This window comes from Cetorhinus maximus, chromosome 19 (assembly GCF_964194155.1).
Source record: "Cetorhinus maximus chromosome 19, sCetMax3.hap1.1, whole genome shotgun sequence".
Taxonomy (NCBI): Eukaryota; Metazoa; Chordata; class Chondrichthyes; order Lamniformes; family Cetorhinidae; genus Cetorhinus; species Cetorhinus maximus.
In genome coordinates, this window is record NC_135897.1 from 48715407 (window position 1) to 48733825 (window position 18419).

Genomic DNA, 18419 nt, shown 5'->3' on the forward strand with positions numbered 1-18419 from the left:
TTTGTTGCCAATATCCCTGGCCATCTAGACTGTGATTCAGATTGGCTGGAACTTTCCTAGAATCAACAGACTGTCAGAAAATTACCAGGATAACAAAATAGATAATGCTTTCTTGGCTTTCTGTTTGTTTTTATTTCTAAAAATACAAAGAATATATCCAACAAAACCAAAAATCTATCTAACTCAGCCTTGAAGACATTTAAAGACCAGGTCTCCACTACTTTCTAGGGAAGAGAATTTCACAGACCAGCAACCCGCTGAGAAAAAAATTTCTCCTCATCTGTCTTAAAAAGCAGACACCTTATTTTTAAATATGCCTCCTAGTTTTAGCCCCCCCAACAAGAGGAAACATCCCCTCGGTATCCACCCTATCAAGTCCCTTCAAGATCTTATATGTTTTAGTAAGATCACCCCTCGTTCTTCTAAACTCCAATGGGTATAGGCCAAGCCTGTTCAAACTTTCTTCATAGGATAAACGCTTCATCCCAGGGATGAGTTGAGTGAACTTCTCTGAACTGCTTCTAAAGCAGCTGTATTGTTTCTCAAATAAGGAAACCAAAACTGTACGCAGTACTCCAGATGTGGTCTCACCAAGGCCCTGGACGCTGCAGTAAAACTTCCCTGCTTTTATATTCCATTCCTCTTGCAATAAATGTCAAAATTACATTTACCTTCCTAATCACTTGCTGTCCTTGCACACTAATTTCACGTGATTCATGTACCAGGGCACCCAGATCTTTCTGTACCACTGAGTTCTGCAATCTCTCTCCATTTAAATAATATATTGCATTTCTATTCTTCCTGCCAAAGTGAACAAGTTCACATTTTCCCACACTATACTCCATCTGCCAAACCTTTGCCCACTCACTTAACCTGTCTATTTCCCTTTGCAGACACTCTACCTCCTCTTGACAACTTACTTTCCCACCTATCTTGGTGTCATTGGCAAATTTAACTACCATATATTCGATCTCTTCATCCAAGTTATTGATATAGATTGTAAAAATTTGTGGACCCAGCACTAATCCCTGTGGCACTCCACTAATTACATCTTGCCGATCCGAGAAAGACCCATTTATCCCTACTCTCTGCTTCCTGTTAGCTAACCATTCCTTCATCTATCCTAATATGTTACCCCCTACCATGTGCTTTTATCTTGTGTAGCAACCTTTGATGTGGTATCTTATCAAATGCCTTTTGGAAATATAAGTATACATCTACCGGTTCCCCTTTATCCACCTTGACTGTTACTTCATCAACTAAATTAGTTAAACATGATTTCTCTTTCATAAAGCCACATTGACTCTGTCTGATCACATTGTAGTATCCATCTGCAACCTCCTTAATAATGGATTCTAGTACATTCCCTGTGACAGATGTAATTTGTCTCGTGATTTCAAGAACACTATGGGTGGAATCGTCCGGTCCCGTTGGCGTTGGGCATCATGGCGGGCAGGGGCAATATGGCAAGAAGGCCAAAAATTGGTTTCACGCTGCCGTGAAAGTAGTTTGCGATCGTTCGCTCCACCCGTTAATTGCAAGCTGGGTTTCCCGCCACCGCATGTCAGGAACCTAATTTCAATACTTTATCAGCTCGTTATAAGCCCTCCACATCAAACTTATCACCCAGGTAGCGTGACTTCAGAATGGCGTGCTTCATGACTACCTTTAAAAGGTGCATCTGGCGAACTGAACTGCGAGGGGAACTCGGTAGTGAGTGCACTCAACCTTGCGCAAGCATCCCCCATAGTACATCAAGGAAGAGGCGTCATGCATTCAGTAGGGACATGGGCAATTCGCTTTTTCTCAGCTGGCTTTCAGTGCGGTGCTAGGGCTGCGGCTCCAGTGCGAGTCAGGCTGTGGGTGTAGGGGGCTAGGCAGCACACGCTGAACGAAGTACGCAAGCACATGCCGGGGTGGGGGGAGTGGGAAAGGTGGGTGGGATGGTTGAGGGCAGCGGTCACGCACATGGGAATGCTTGTCAAAAGTGAGCATTCTTCCGCAGCTGAGATCATTCAGCTGGAGCTCCATTGACGTGCTTAGAGTCAGGCCACTCGAGCAAAGCAAAAGCATGAAAGTGCCACCAAACGCTCCAGAACTTTTCACCCCTCAGGTGCAGATTGAAAATTAGTGTGTGCTTTAGGGGGCAGCAGAACAATTGGACAACTGGGCAAGTTGTAGAATCCCCTTGCGAAAGATGGCCATGGCGCAGTCACTGGTGGAGGCGTCACAGCCTCCAGTGTCTTTATTGAAGCACGGACTGGTATTCTTCATGGTTGAAGCTTACAGTGCAGCCTTGCAATGCAGTTTAGGAGAATTTCTGAGCTGAGAGCACAGCATGCAGTCCAGTGGCCAAAGCTGCTGCCAATCAGTCAAGTAGAGTGAGACGGAGGTGGGTGGGGTTCCGGACAGCCAATGAGTGCACTACATACTGGCCAGCCAAGTGGTGGCCAGCACTCTCCTGCATGTGTGAAGGGGCCTTCAGACTTAACCAAGAGAGGTTCTTAGGACACATGTGCTAACGCATGCATCTCTCTTTGAACCTGCAGGAGGAGAGCATCAGGATCAGGATCATGGAGCCTGTTAGTTTTGCAGTATGGCTCATGGCTTACAGGGAACAGAGAAGAAGAAGAGTGTGGCGGAAGCATCAGGCTTGTCAAAGGGAGGAGCACCTCCCTCATGATTAAGGGGTGCTGTGCTTGCAGCTGAAGATCCACAGCTGTTGCTCTTAGGTGCTTCGCTAGACCCACGGTCTATAGATGGCACTTCTCAGTCCTGCAGATGACTGAGAACCAGCATTGCCAGAGACTGCGCATGTCCAGGAAACTGGTTGGTCACATATACCACCTGCTGCAGGATTTGGGGACATGAAGGACATCCACTGCCAGTGACGGCAGCACTCAATTTTTGTGCCGGTGTCTCCTTCCAGGGCTCCACAGGTGACCTGTGCAGGTTCTCACAAGCCTCCACGCCCAAGTGTATCCAGGAGGTCATGGCCATCTTCGCGTAGGCACAGGACTTTTGTGCATTTCGCCCGGGATCAGGAAATCCAGGAAGCAAGAGTGCGAGTGTCCATGACTCCTACATCCTTAGCAGGCCTCAGATCCCTGACACCTTTCAAGGTCCAGAGAGGCTGCAGGGCTGGCTCCTCGGAACAAGGGCTACCCAGAGAGGCTGTGGCTGTTGACGCCTGTGCAGTGGCCTCAGACTGCAGCAGAGCAACGGTGCAACGAGGCTCATGCCACAACCTGGGCTTTGGTGGAGCAGACGACAAGCATTTTGAAAATGAGGTTCCGGTGCCTCAACAGTGCCTCGAGCACTGCAATACACGACCTGGTGCTGCAACGGGGATAGGACCTGACTGATGAGATGGAAGAGTTACACGTCTCCTCCCATGAGGAGGACGTCGAAGGGGGTGATGGTGATGAGGCCCTCGAAGGCGAGGATGCCGGCGATGAGGCCATTGTCCTAGCCAATCGAGGCATGTGTACTCAGGAGGTCCTCATAGCCGCAAAATTCTTGGAGAATGATGACGAGTTGCAGCGAGGACGGTCCTGACATCCTCACATTGCACCTGTGAATGTTTGACTCCTATGTGGCTGATGGCAGTGCACATACCTTCAGTGCTCAGGCTCATGTCATGGAGACGCAGCGGAGGCCCTAATAGCCCCTAGATTCCAGGAGGATGATGACGACATGTAGTGAGGACGCTCCATAGATCTTCACATTGTCTCTATGAATGTCTGACTCCTGTCTGGCTGAAGGCAGCTCACTTGTGTTCTGTGATCAGGGTTATATCATGGAGATGCAGCCGTGGAACTTTAAATGAACCTGATCCATTGTCAACCTTCAGCACCAGAGCGTCACCAATCACAGATGCTGAAGAGATCGGTCAAGCCCCTCCTCAAAGCTGCTGAGAGCACACAGAGAGAATGACGGAACTCTGTGACACCTGCCCACGACATTCTGGCAGCAATGACAAACACCATCGAGGTGCAGGCATCACTAATGTATCCAGTGAGTGTGAAGCCAGATCATCACTTTGCTCTGAAGGTTACTCACTGCACAGGGAAGGGGCCCTGGACTGAGACACCTGTCTTTATCTTGTGCAGGAACCAAGGTTTCACATCTGAGTAACACAAACACTGCTCATCATAACAAGGTGCCATAGGCAAGGAGACATTCTTAGGAGTTTATTTACAATAGTGAACATTAAGTACAAGTGATTGGTGCTTCCCCCAACATCCTCAGCGGAGGTGGATGCAGCCTGCTGAATGCTTTCGGGGTTCCTGCTGCATGGCAGTGGCACTGTCCACATCCTGTGGAGCTGCTGGGGTCACAGGAGGAGAGGATTCTGATGGGCTGGACACTCCCTGAGTCACTGGGTGAATGGCCTCGGGATATGCACCTGCTGACCTCCTCCCTATGGGTGCCCAAGGGCCCCTAGCTGACTTCTTAATGAGAAGGAGAAGCTGGAGTGAGATCAAGCTGCCCTGCACCCCTCTCGCGTTGACACTGTTAGAGGCCAACTATGATGTCAGCGATGGTTCTGCACTGCTGTGCGGGCTGAACTCCAATGTCCTGGACCAAGGTCTCCATGTTGGCCACCATCCTACCAGTGTTGACCTCGGTGCGTTGACATGTCTGCACTATCACCTCAGCTTGAAGGCAGATGGACTCCTCCATCGTCCCTCGCAATCTGAGGAGTGCAGCGGACATCCCTTCCTGATGTTCCAGGGCTTGCCTTTGCAGCTCCAGCAACTGAGGTATGACTGAGTCTAGGGGCTCCTCATCTGACTCTGACTCAGCAGATTTATAGCCTCCAGCAATCCTCCGAGTGCCAGAGTTGGCATGGAGGTGGCATGAAGATCTGAGGGAGCATGGATGGTGCGTGAAGTGCATGAGCTGGCATGGGGATGACTAGGGGGCATGAAGATAGCATAGGGGTATGAGGGGCCATTGAGGATGGATGTAGGGGCTAGAGAGCCAAACAGCATCTAAAATAACATGCTGAAGTCCCAGAGAACTGAGGCTGGTTTTCTAACCAGCCCACTGCTGTGGCTGCCTAGGATCTGCTTCCAGTCCAGGATCTGACTCTATCCTGCCTCCACCTCTCCAGAGCAAAAATTGGGTCTAACAGGGTCCTTTAAACTGAGTTGGAAATTTCCCAACTCGAGCTGCCCGCCTCAGCAGTGAAAATCCAGCCCTTTTGTTTTTGAACTTTGGTTTTAAAGTATGTCACCAGCTGGCTGATTGTGTTTAAATATTCTTTGAAATGGCTGACTACTGTAATTTTAAAACATAGTAACACCAATTAAATAAACATAAATATCTCAAGGAAATTAATTTTAAAATCCAGAACTTGAAAAAACATTAAGCACCAAAGTTTAGTATACCATATTTCTCTGAATGTACTATTTTGGGTTATAATACAACCTCAGGGTAATGTCACAGCATATTAGTGTCTCTGGGGATATATAAAGCTCATATATGGGTTAGTGATTTCTGTAGGCTGAGCTGAAGCGTGCAGAGTGCACAGACAAAGTCACTTATTTGCCAGAACTTTTCAATGTGAAGGCACATGAACTGTTCAGTCAGCTGAAGGAGCATTCAGATTCTCTTGGAGTAAGAATTTGAAGGGAGAAGAAATAGTAAAAAGAAATGATTGGGGTACAGTTGAGTAATTTCAATCTGTTCCATGCATAGAGCTATCAACTTGAATTCTCTTAATATTACAATAAGGACTTCACTTTAAATAGGTTTCATTGGCTGTGAAAAAATGTGGGGCATCCTGAGATTGTGAAAGTTGTCATTTAAATGCAAGTTCTTTCTTAACGTAAATATTTCATTTAATTGTATTTTTGCAATGACAAATATTGTAATTGAGCAAATACGTTTATTGGGGAATCCTAACTACATGCAAAATGTTAAAATGTACCTTGGGATAGAAGAAATGACAGCCACAGAAAGAAATATTGAAAAAAGTTTACAATTTATCAAAACCACAGACCAAAAACCTAAGAGGTATGAAATGAAATCAATAAGCTGAAAAACTAGTAAAGGGACCAGAGTCTGAGATTGAATAGCTGTTAGCATGGGCACGATTGGCTAAAATAGCTGCTTCCTTTGCTACAATTTCTATTCTGTTGTATTTATGAAGTACTATTGTCACAACCCTGAAACCAGAGGAAATTTGGTTTCCAAAGCAAGTCTGCTTTGAGTTGTTATCCTGAAAAGCTTGGACAGTACTTCACTCTTTAAAAAGTGATATATGGTGTTCTTGTCCTCTTTTGAATTTGAAGTTTTTTTTTAATGCATGCAGTTGAAATGACAGATCTCCAAAAATACAGAGCCAGCTCAGACTGTGAGCTTTCAGTCGCAGGTGAAGAACTTCGGAGCCAAAACCAAAAACAGGAACTAAGTTGCAATACTGTTGTGAAAATGTTTTTAGGCCATTTGAGAACTCCACTCTGGCCGTTGGAATATACAGGCCTGTTTCTGAGATTTTGGTAGAATGTCAGCAGACATTGTACATTACTTTGTTTGTGAGTCCTATCCAAAAATGGGGCTTTTGTTTTTTTCCCTATTGGCAGCGCAGGCTCAAGGGTCTGTATGGTCCACTCCTGCTCCTATTTCTTATGTTCTTATATCAGTTTGTACATCTAGTAGCTGCACAACTTCAAAAGACTAACTAATTTAATAGCAAGGAATACGGTCTCCAGTATGAAGTTGATATATTCTATTCATTAATACATGTCAAATCAGAGTCGTTAAAACTTCTTTCATTCAGCACGATAAGTAAGGGCCCAGGTTGGGAGACCTATAGAACCAGCACAATGCTGCAATGTACAGTAATGGATGAAAAACTCTTCAACCCAAGCCTGCAACTCAGTTGTAAACTTATTCTGAAAGTATTTTTGGCCATCTGAGGTTTCCAATTACACTTTGAGACAAATAAACTTTTTGTATCATTACTACGTATGATACTCCTAGCTGGCTTTTTACATTTAAGCTTATTAAATTTAATTGATTTTTAGTTCCATGGGGAAGCGTTCTATTTTGATATGTGTGAATAGAGAAATTGTAAACAAAACCTGCTTTTATCTGATTTATTAATTCTCCTTTTGCATCTAGGTTTTACTAACTTCATGCGCAGTCCTGCATGTGACATATTTAACCCTTTGTACTATGAAGTAAATCAGGATATGGATCAGCCCCTGTGCAACTACTTTATTGCTTCATCACACAACACATACTTGACAGGGGATCAACTCCTTTCTCAGTCCAAGGTGGATATGTATTCCTGGGTGCTGCAGGCTGGTTGCCGCAGTGTGGAAGGTAGTTATAAAGTGTATGCTTCAAATTATATATACAGTACTGGTATTCTGACATGAGTAGTACATCAGCGCTGTATTCTTCATGGATGAGCTTGGTTCCATTTCTGCTCTGGTGGTTCATCCCATCATTAAAACCATTTTGTGTAGGTTTCCTCCTAAAATTTATCTTACTAAAGTAACAATTGGTCTAATTTTATGAATTATTTGGATTGGGCATGTTCTCATTGGAAAATGCAATGTTGAGAGGTGATATATATGCTGTTTTAGCATTCTAGAGGGACTAGGTAATGTACACCATGACAAGCTATTTCATCTTATCCAGAATAGCAGGACCAGAGGGCAAAGCCTGTGGTTAAAGTGGAGTAAATTCAAATCCAATCTGCGGAAACAATGTCTCAGTGAGTGGTCAATTTATTGAATAGACTCGATAGGGCGATGTTGGAAGCAGTTAGTATTGAGTCATTCAAATACAAATTAGATAGATTTCTTTCAGAAAATAACATTTGGGATGAGTAATTTTCGACATGACATGGTAAGCGTACCATGCTTGGGAGGAAAAGAGTGTCTTTGGACTTGGCATTTTCAAAGATTCCCATCACTGGACCTTAATTGTGTTATTTCTGAGTTAGTTGCAGAATGATTGATAGAGATTGCTTGCTATGATTAGGCAACAACTCTCTTATCAAACAGTCATTTGGTAATACAGAGTATTGCTGAAAAAGTCACATGTTGTCAAAGCTTTTCATCTTGGACTCATCAAGACAAATTGGAGGGCCAGTGTGTATTGCCAGCTTTTTAAAAATTTCAAATGGGAGGAATAGTGTTTAATTTAAAGAAGACATTCTCAAGTTCATAAATATTGTGACCTCTGCCCCAAATTTTTAATTGCTTATTTAATGTTATGAAGTATAAATACACAACCAGAAGTACTAGAAACATAAAGATATGACTGTGGTTAGGCTAAATAGAAAAGAGATATATCATATTACACAGCAGTGGTCAAGCTACATCTTATTTTCAGTTTTCTATTAATTGTCTGTGCTAACTGTGCTGGCCTGTTACTTGACCTATCACCTTTGATCCTGCTTGACCTTTAAACTATTTTCTCTTGATCCCAGTTGACTGCTGGGATGGCCCAGAGGGTGAGCCAATTGTACAGCATGGTTACACACTCACCTCCAAGGTCCTCTTCAGAGATGTTGTTGAAATCATTGGCAAATATGCTTTCATCAAAAATGAGTAAGTGATAACTTTTAATAACTGAAAGATTAATATTGAATGTTTGCGAGTCTGATGTTGATTTTTTTCTAGTTCACAAAGTACATGTTTATCAATCACAATTTCTATACTGACAAATGTTGTGCATCAGTGATGACTTGGAGGATAATTTTCCACTCATTGGACGGGCGCGTGCCCGACCTGACTGAGTGTAAAATGACACGTGATATTTCGGTCAGCGGGCGCGCACCAGAGTCAGCAGCATGCCCGCTGACAATTAAGAGGCCTATTAAGCACATTAAAAGGGTAATTGAATGAAACTTTTCACTACCCATCCAACCTTGTGGTTGGTAGGCAGGCAAAGAAGCCAAGCAATCTTTGCATTTTTAGGAAACCTCGTCCACAGGTGGGATGAGGTTCCCAACAGCAAATAAAAATAGAATAAAAACTTTAAAATGTAATTAATAACATGGCCCTGCTTATGTAACAGAGTCACACGAGGAGACATGTTTTATAACATTTTAAAAATCTTTATTTTAATTTTCAAAACTGTTCACCCTGTACCTCAGGGAACTTTTCCAGCACACAGGCGTGAAGTTTGCGCTCATCCTCCTCCTCCCCCCACCCCCACACACAGGCAGCGCTGCTGCACACAACTCACGCTGGGTGGGCTTTAGTTGGCCTGCCAGCCTGAAATCGCAGTCCAGCCCCGATCGTGGGTAGCGGTCAGCTTCCTGTCCACCCCCGCCGAGCCTGCCTGACGAGGGAAAATTCTTCCCCTCAGTGAATACTATATAGGATTCTCTATTTTGTGTTGACCAATGCAGTGGCTTTGCACCAGTTTCACTACAATCAACCAACCTGAAGTGAAAGCACACTTCAATGCACTGAAATGGTAAAGGAGTAATATATAAGAAGCATAATAGAGGTCTGGTATGAATAATTCTTTTATGCAGGTATTGTCCATCCCATATACGTATTAATATTCCTGAAATGCTCTAGAACCAGTGCACATATATATTACAAATGTTACCCTAATTGAGATGCAATGTTTATTCTGCAGATTTAAATATTTCCTGTATTAAAATTAGGCACTCCCTGGCAAAGCATAGTGCAGGTTTAGTGTGTATGGTAAAACAATAGTATAGCTATTGGGATCAAAGTAATATCAAAGTTTATTCTATGACTAAAAAAAAGGGCAGAATTCTCTCACTTTACCCCTGTCAAAACAACAGGACCATAAGCAGGTTGGGAACCTGTCAAACTCTTGAGCAGACTTTGCACTGAGACACGACATTGACGTCCCATCTCTGGCTTTCCTGACCAATCAGGGAGCATGGGTCGGATGGCGTGTTGGATCTGTCAAAAGAAAGATTCCTAATGAAAGGGACGATGGCCTGGGTTAGAAAGGGTCAGCTGGATGTGGATTTTTGAGGTTGCATAAACCACAGGAATGGAGAGGATACCTGGGAAGGCTGCTCCCCAGAGCTCTCACTCTTCCCTGGAGGTCCTGCTGTGGAATCTGAGGGACTGCAGTGAGGTGATTTTTCTCAAGAACAGGAGGAAGAGGACATCCTCTCCAAGCAAGCAGGCATAGATGGAAGTAGCCAAGAAAGCCAGCACTGAACTCTGTTCTCTCAAACCTTGAGACAGGGCACCAAGAGGATCCAGGATCTCAGGAAGACTGGAAGGGTGAGTCACACAACACTTTCAGGTGCCAAGACCCCTACTCTGACTTTCCCAGCATTCTCCCGCACAACACTCCTCAGGGCAATGGGCCTTGCATCTGCACTCATTCTTCTCTGCAGGCACCTCCCAGCCCCATCTGAGCAGCCAATATTCTCACTCAATTTCATTCTATTGCCGTTTCACACCCATGCTTCATATTTACCTTCGGCAAATGGCGTCCTTCCCTCCTCCCCACACAGTGCACTTCTGGCATAACTCTTTGCTTTGTCTCCTTGCAGGAGAAGAACATGCACAACCTCGGGGTAAGTCATAGATCCAGGGAGTGCGGAAGGGCATGGTCCTATCGTGACAGGCACCTTGACGCCCACTGGCAATGTGTGCCCCCTTTGGCCCACTGGGAAGGAAACCTTATTCCAGGAGGCTGCAGACATCAGTGATGATTAAACCTGAAACTCCCGAGACACTGGTGCTCAGACATGTGGAGTGTGAAGATCCTCTGCCTGTAAATCCTGTGTTGGGAGGGCATCACATACTTGGAGCTGGATCTCTGTGTCCATCCCCTCTACCCTGTAGAGTGGCATGTAGCTGAGGAGATGGCAGCTAGCGCTGTCAGTGTTGCTCCTGCTGTTACCATCGGTGTCAATGTTCCTGCTCCCCTTTGCTCTTTGTCAGGCCTACAAGGTAGAGCTGTATAAATTGCTTCCATGTTGTGGCGAAGACTGACAGCAGGAAAGTGCAGCTGAAGGTGAATGAAGTGTAAGCGAGGTGAGGTGAAGTGACTTTCAAGAAGTTGGCAACCACCTGTCAAGCAGTGAAAGGACTCTCTGAGGAGGAGTGCTGTGAGCAGCAGCCTCTGACCTGACTAAGGCTGGGGTTATTCAGTTTCACTGTTTAAAGGCTTCCCAACCTCTCACTTTCACTGAAGTTGCACTCCCCACTGTGTGGTCATCTTGGTGACCCTGCTGAGTTGCTGACAGTTTGGGAAGTAGGTCTGCCGGCTGTCCAGTGTATAATCCTTGATCACAACAGAACTTAACTGTATATTTTAATATTTAAATGTCTTACGCATCAGCTGCATGGGGGTTGCCCGCTCACCTTCAAACCACCCAGACCGAAAGCCAGAAGATGGCGGGATGAAGTTGGGATCCCGACCCAGTGTCACTTTTAGGGGATTTAACTCTCCACATGCACCCAAATGAGCCTCCCCTTGCCTGGAAAAAAATCCCCCTAATGTTTCTAACAGACTTCAGTGCTGGTTGGTTAAGTCTTCCTCACCTGTTTGTTGAGCTTTCATTTTGTGCATCATCCACCTTCAGATTTTAAAAAAGTTATAGATTTATCATTTAGATAATGGCTAAGAATAGAGAGCATTTACATGTGGAGCTGGGGCAGTGGGGCACACAAACAGAGGAAATACTGCAATAGAAAAGTGATTCACCCATTTATTATAGACTTTTTAAAATGGATAATTAAATTGAGTTTTCAACTTTTAAGCATTTGCTATAATTACCAGGCCCCAAGTGGGGTTCAGCCTGTCAATTTTTGGAGTGGCCAAATTTTAAATGTAAATAGAGAAAAAAAATTGTTTTTTTTCATTACTCAGCCATAGAAAAAAAAACCATGATTTTCTGCCCCTTTCTTGAATCATGAGGTTGACTTTTTTTGTGCATTCAGTCAGCTCCTTAATACCATTAATTTAGATGACCAATACGTGACTACTTGGCTATTCAATAAACCTTGTGAATTGACACAAATTTAAAATTGTGGGTATCTGAGTTGATGTTATTTGACTAATAATGACAAACAAAGTAGGAATTTCTGCTGTCTTTTCTGTCTGTTTTGTAGCACAGGGGCAGTTAGGCAGAAAATAGGGTAAAATTCCAACCAACTGGAAGTACGTTGGACTTGTGGGACTCGCAACAGTGGAAAGAAGCTGACAGGTTTTGAGCACAAATTTGGGATAATTTCAGGCCTTCATAAACGTAGCGCACATATCACGAACACAAATTCTGAGTGGGTATTCTGAGCAGCTAGGTGGCAATAAACAATATGAAGGTCAGGGAATGTAAAAGTAAATGTATTTTAGACATTTTTTAACTCTTTCTTAATTTACATTATTTTCTCCTGGCACTTTATTTTGAACTTTTGTACCAAATGATTTTTCTCCACTATTGGCCCCACCCTGGGTTTTAACAATGAGAATCTGTCTAAGTGATCTTTAGTTGGAAGAGGAGGTAGAAGCTCAGGAGGTCAGGTTGCTTTCTATCCAATTACTGCGATCATCACACTGCTCCCTGAAAGGATAAATGCTAATGAGCTGGCACTGGAACATTGGGTGTAAACAACACAATTGTTGTTCCATTTCAGTCTGTCTAAATCCCACTGGTAGCATGGGTTACACCAAAAAAGGAAAAGCTAGTCCACAATGATTCTATATTGGTATTTGAATAATCCCCCACACGAGATGTTGTACTAAATGTTCAAAAAGCTGTGTTCATGTATGATGTAAAGAAACAAAATTTGAATTTAAATTCAGGTTTAGAATCCCCTCACCCAAATCCCAGCAAAATACTGAATTGCCAGCAGCTTAATTTTTTAAAATCTCATTGGCAGGTATCCTGTAATCCTCTCTATTGAGAACCACTGCAGTATTCAGCAGCAACAGAAGATTGCCCAGTACTTAAAGGATATCCTTGGCGACAAACTGGACTTATCCCCTGTTGGTACTCATGACACGGATCAATTTCCCACTCCTAAGCGCCTGAGGGGAAAAATTCTCATAAAGGTAATGGTTCCACAATGTTTTTTGAATTTTTGTTCATTTTTTATTACGGCGAGGCTTTGTATTGGGTTAGGGTTAAAGTTTTGGTTTTAATTTAAAATGGAGTTCACCAAGCTTAGAAATTCTCCTCTAGCATGGAGTGGTCGGTACACAGAGGGAACTGAAACGTTGCTATTGCCCATGGCAGTCCGAAACAGTAAGATGGGCCTGCCATCTGAATTTTATGGGCAGCAGCTGACTAGGTGGTTGCCACCAGGCTGCTGTCTTACTCCTGATAGCAGCCTGCCCCAAGGACTAGCCCAATCAGAGGGCAGGCAGCTCGCAGCTTCAGCAATGCCATCAGGAGAAGTGGCTGCTGGGCCCCTGTAGCCTAGAGCTGGTAGGATTTTTAAAAAGTTTTAAAAATTCAGAGGGTGAGTACTGGCAAGGAAACCCCTCAGGGGTTATCATAGGGGCCACAGGAGCTGCCTTCCCTGCCCGTGGCCCCTTTTTGATATAAAAATCTGAATGATGCACTAGTGACATCGGGACACATGCCCGACATCACCGCGTGTCATTTTACGCCTCGGCGAGCAGGCCCCGCCCCCGCCCCCGCCCACCGAACCGAGGATTCTGCCCCAGAAGTTTCAGCAGCATGTTTGTCAGTGACTTTTTAACTCGGCTACAAAAATTACATCTGACTGCTGGTTTCCCAACCCATTAGAGCTGGCAGGAGCGATGATGACCTGCTGCAATCTGTTTCAACATCACTATTTAACAGGACCTTGCGAAGGTGAGAATGGAAGCCTCTAAAACTGTCAAAACAGAGCCAGCAAGTTGAGAGAGATGGAGAGTCAACAGCAAAGGCTGAACCACATTTCTCAGATGTGTCCCTGGACATCAGGCTGTAAGGGTCTGAAGGGAGATTCTTTTTGAGTGATATGGACTCGAAAAGTTAACTCTGTCTTTCTCTCCACCGCTGCTGTCAGACCTGCTGAGTTTGTCCAGCAATTTTTGTTTTTGTTTCAGATTTCCAGCATCCGCAGTATTTTGCTTTTAAATGAAAAGGACTACCCTAGAGCAGCAGCGGAAAATGTGTGAAATTCTGTCAGCTTTTCCAGAGGCACTGCGCACAACTGGAGAGGGATTGGAGGGATGGTCTCTGCCATGAATGTTATGATGTCTCAGCCATTTACTCTGATAGCTATGCCAGTGGAAAGAGTGGCCACATTTAGGAAGCGCCGGACATGGCAGGCAATAAGTGCAGGCTGGCCCTGACCAATGGCCTACAAATTCAGTTTACCACTTGAAGCAGGATGGAAGAAAGCCTCAACTTGGCTGTTCAGAGCCTCACTGAAATGCAGCAAAGTTCTCTCCAACTCTTGGCTAGCTGGGAAGTGTGGGTGCGCCATGAGAGGGATGATGGGGAAAGGGCACATGGAATTGCAGACTCTGCTCGAAGCACTTCGACTTCTACCCACATGCTGCCTCTGTCCCAATGACCGAGTCTGCCCCTGCACATGTGCACTTACGTAGTCTTTAGTTGTGGCTCTCATGGGCTCCAAAACCCAGAGGATGTCAGCTAAGAGCATCTAAGCTGTGTAGCAGGGAAACGAACCTCCAGGTCTGCTGAAGCTACAGCGGTTATGCCAAATAAGGGTAATAGGAAAAGATAGAGAAAGGATTTGTAGTTGCACCAGGATATTCACTTCGGTGTTTTGCACTGTGTAACATTGTAATTTTCTTGTTCAATGTTTATCAGCCATAGACTTTATTTCAAAGCTCCATTGTCCCATTTTCCCCTTAGTTGCCGTCAGCCTTGTGGAAAAAGGTATGACAAGAATAAAAAATGAGCAATGGGTAACTGTGAGAGGGATGGATTGTTGACTGTGGGACTGCTTTGTACTGAAGGCTAAGGGACACAGTGGGTTCAGAATTAATTTGCCAGATGGCTGCATTGTGTTAGATTAGCTGAAGCATGTCTGAATCAATCCATCCAAGCTTCCAAGTTAGTGACTACAAGTTCCTTCACTACATCAGGCTCCTCGTTCAAAGATGCAGAGTGGTGGTCATCTTCCTCCTCCTGGAGCTCCAGTCCTTGCTGCTTTGTAGTGTTGTGCAAGACACAGTCCAGCACTACCATCCTGGAAACCCTTGCTGATACATAGTGAAGGGAGCCCCCAGACCTGTCCAGACAAGTGAATCAGGCCTTCAGCATCCTGATGGCTTGCTCAATGTCATTTCTTGTGTTCATGTGGCTTTGGTTGTACATTTCCTGAGTGTCAGTGCAGAAGGGAAACAAGCAGAACTCATAGGTGCCATCAGCCACATCCTTAAAGGTTGCTCTTCTCTCTAAGGAGCCATCCGCTGATTCTACTTGGAGGCGAGAGAATCTATGGGAGATTTGCCTGGCGCAGGATTAATATAACTTGTTAGTTCCTTGGGTATCTTGCACAGACATGCAAAATGATCTTTCGGTGGTTACATACAAGCTGAACATTAAGGGATTGGAAACTCTTTCGTTTAATGAATACTGTTGGGTGATCTGAGGGTGCTTTGATTGCCACATATGCATTCCAGAATTCCCTGTACCTGTGGAAATACATTCAGTGCAACAAATTTGAAGGCCCTCTCATTCTGACTGGCCTCACCAGTGACAAAGCGCACATAAGCGCTAGCCTTGGAATACATCACCTGGGTGATGTACCTGTTGGCAGAAGATTGTGGAACTATACAAATATATCCTACAGATCTTTGGAAGGTGCCTCAAGCAAAGAAATTCTTCTGTGGTGACATTGACAGCCACTTGCAATGCGTGCCCACCTAGTCCAGTTGGAAGGAGGCAGCAAGTGTCAACAATGACCTAACGGAAATGTCTGATCCTCCAGAGGCACTGGTTCTCTGTCATGTCCAGAAAGCTAATCCTCTGCCTCATACACTGTGTTGGTTATCACCTCCTGTGAGACAAGCTTTGTGCTTGCCTGCTCCATCATGTGGAGCAGCAGGCTGTTGAGGAGAAGGCTATTGCTGATGTTGCCCCTCCTGTTCCTCATCAGAGGTCCAAGGAAGAGTTGCTCTCATGAGCGGCTCCAATGATGGTGTGAAGGTTGACAGCAAAATACAGATCAAAGACACAAAACTCCAAACTATTAGAAATTGTTCCCAATGTGTCGGAAATCCCCTCCAAAATGGTGAAAGTGCATTCTTAGAGCAAGTCCTGTGAGCAAAAGTATTTCACTTAGGCAAAGAAGCAGCTGTCATATCTCAGTACTTAAAAGCTTTTTTGTCTGCCACTTGCTCAGCCCTATCAATCCCCACTGTCCTCTCACCTTGTTCAATGTGATGAGTTGCAGGAAGCCTGTGTGCTCAGAGTTAAAGCCAAAATGCTGGGTTAAAACATTTCTTAACAGGCTTCTAACACATGTACTGTCAGGCCTGCCTGCCCTATGGGGGTTTCCTGCATGTTAAACACGCTTGAGTTAAAAACAAAAGTTGACGGATTCCTGTGGGCTTCCCGACACACTGGCAGTTTCTGATCTTTCAACCTGCCACCCACACCGAAAGCCCTCTGCCCTAGCAGGTTATAATTCCACCCAGCGGCCGGAATTTTCCAGCCCCTCATGCCGGCAAGATCTTCAATGGCTCACAGGGGCAACCACCGCAGGGGAGCTGGAAAATTCCGGCCAACCTTTCAGATTGATAGCCTCTCGTCAGAATAATGTTGAGAGATCATTTTGTTGAGTTGCTAAGAGGGGAGCCAGTAAGGTCCAGGCACATTACCTTAGGAAAAGAGCCTAGCATGTCCTGCATAAGCCTTGGTTTTAATGCTAAGTCAGACTAATAGAATGGTAAGTAAAAACAGAAAATGCTGGAAAGACTCAGCAGTTCTGACAGCATCTGTGGATGAATCACAATTAAGTTGGGTATGACTCGTTCCGAACAGGAGTCATATTCAACTTTAATATTTCAGATTTCCAGCATCTGCAGTGTTTTGTTTTTATATAAAAGATTGGTAGTTAGACCACTCACTGAGCCTGCTATACAAAATTAATTTATTTTTCTTTAAGGGAATAGAAATTAGAATAGGTGAGATCATTTATCACCTGTTACTCTCAATTCACTTACTGTCGGTAAACTAAAGCAGGTTAATGATTCGTAGCTGGTATGCTCGTTTGTTTCTTTGGCCACTTTAAAAAATAAATTGTGATGTATACTTGACAGTCAATGCAAAATACACAATTTTTAGTTCTGGTCACAAGATTGTCTTATGGTTACACTATATTGTGATTATATAATAGGCAGAACAAACACACTTAACCGTAAGATGCACAGTCCATTTATACATCAGTACCGCTGTATGTAAGAGTACATCCAAGGCAGATCTTAGTCTTGCAACATGTGCATGCCTTATCATGACACTAGAAAAGGTTTGTAAGATGCCCAGGAAATCAAAAGGGTGTGCTGTAGCTGAGCATTTTTAAATTTTGCATTCAAACCAGACTGAAATTATATTCCATATGAAGTCAATCAGGTGTGAGATGGGGCAGCTCTTATGTTGTTTGAAAGTTAGTTTGCAACCCAAAATTCAAGTTATGTTGATACTTTTGCAACTATGTGGACCCAAAGCCAATCCACATTAACTCAAAAGTCTCAGTATAACTATCACCTTGTTGATATAATGGACTTAAAAGCATACATACAATGAAATGGATGTTTCCAAAGCACAAGCTATTATGTATATTTAAGTTGTCAGGCCATTACTGTTAGATTTGCGTGTTTCCCTGATTAAAGTACACATTTTCTTGAAGTACTGGAAAGTCACTCTTATTTGATCCAAATATGAACTTGTTCTAAAATCAAAGGTGTAGCATCAACCCTTATCTATTTGACAAATATAATCTCAATAGTATAAACAAACCAAAATTGAACTTGTTAAAGGTTAGAATTGACCAACTTGTGCATTGCTGATTTGTTTCAGGGAAAAAAACTGCCTCCTGACCTCAGGACTGATGCAGAAGAAGGAGAAGTGTCCGATGAAGATAGTGCTGATGAAATTGAAGAAGAGTGCAAATTAAAACAAACCAACGTAATAGTTCAACTGAGCATTTTCAAACTAAATTCAGAATTTAACTTTATTAATAGCATTTAAATATAATGGCTTTTTTGCAGGAAGCTGTTTCACGTGCAAAAATTGTATAACATCAATAATACAGACTGCGATGTAATGATGATCCAGTAATGATGGATGATATCAAACTCTTTCACTGTAATGACTAAACACGAACATGTGGCTTTACAAAAAAATGCCCTGTTAATCATTGCTTGCTGCTTTCACACTTTTCCCTTGGTTCAAAGCAAACAGTCTGAACCTAAGAAGTTCCACTGTTTTGGTCGATCCAGCCAAGAAAGCGTTT

The 18419-nt window shown here is 43.9% G+C and overlaps 1 protein-coding gene across 1 annotated transcript in view; it reads left to right on the top strand.

The window, feature by feature from the left end:
• Positions 1 to 18419, top strand: part of plch1 (phospholipase C, eta 1) — a 131943-nt gene that overhangs the window by 65149 nt on the left and 48375 nt on the right. Inside the window, exons 7-10 of the mRNA XM_078564431.1 lie at positions 7135 to 7338; positions 8456 to 8576; positions 12858 to 13029; positions 17984 to 18091. Coding sequence (XP_078420557.1) covers positions 7135 to 7338; positions 8456 to 8576; positions 12858 to 13029; positions 17984 to 18091 — 605 coding nt within the window. The remainder of the gene's footprint in view (positions 1 to 7134; positions 7339 to 8455; positions 8577 to 12857; positions 13030 to 17983; positions 18092 to 18419) is intronic.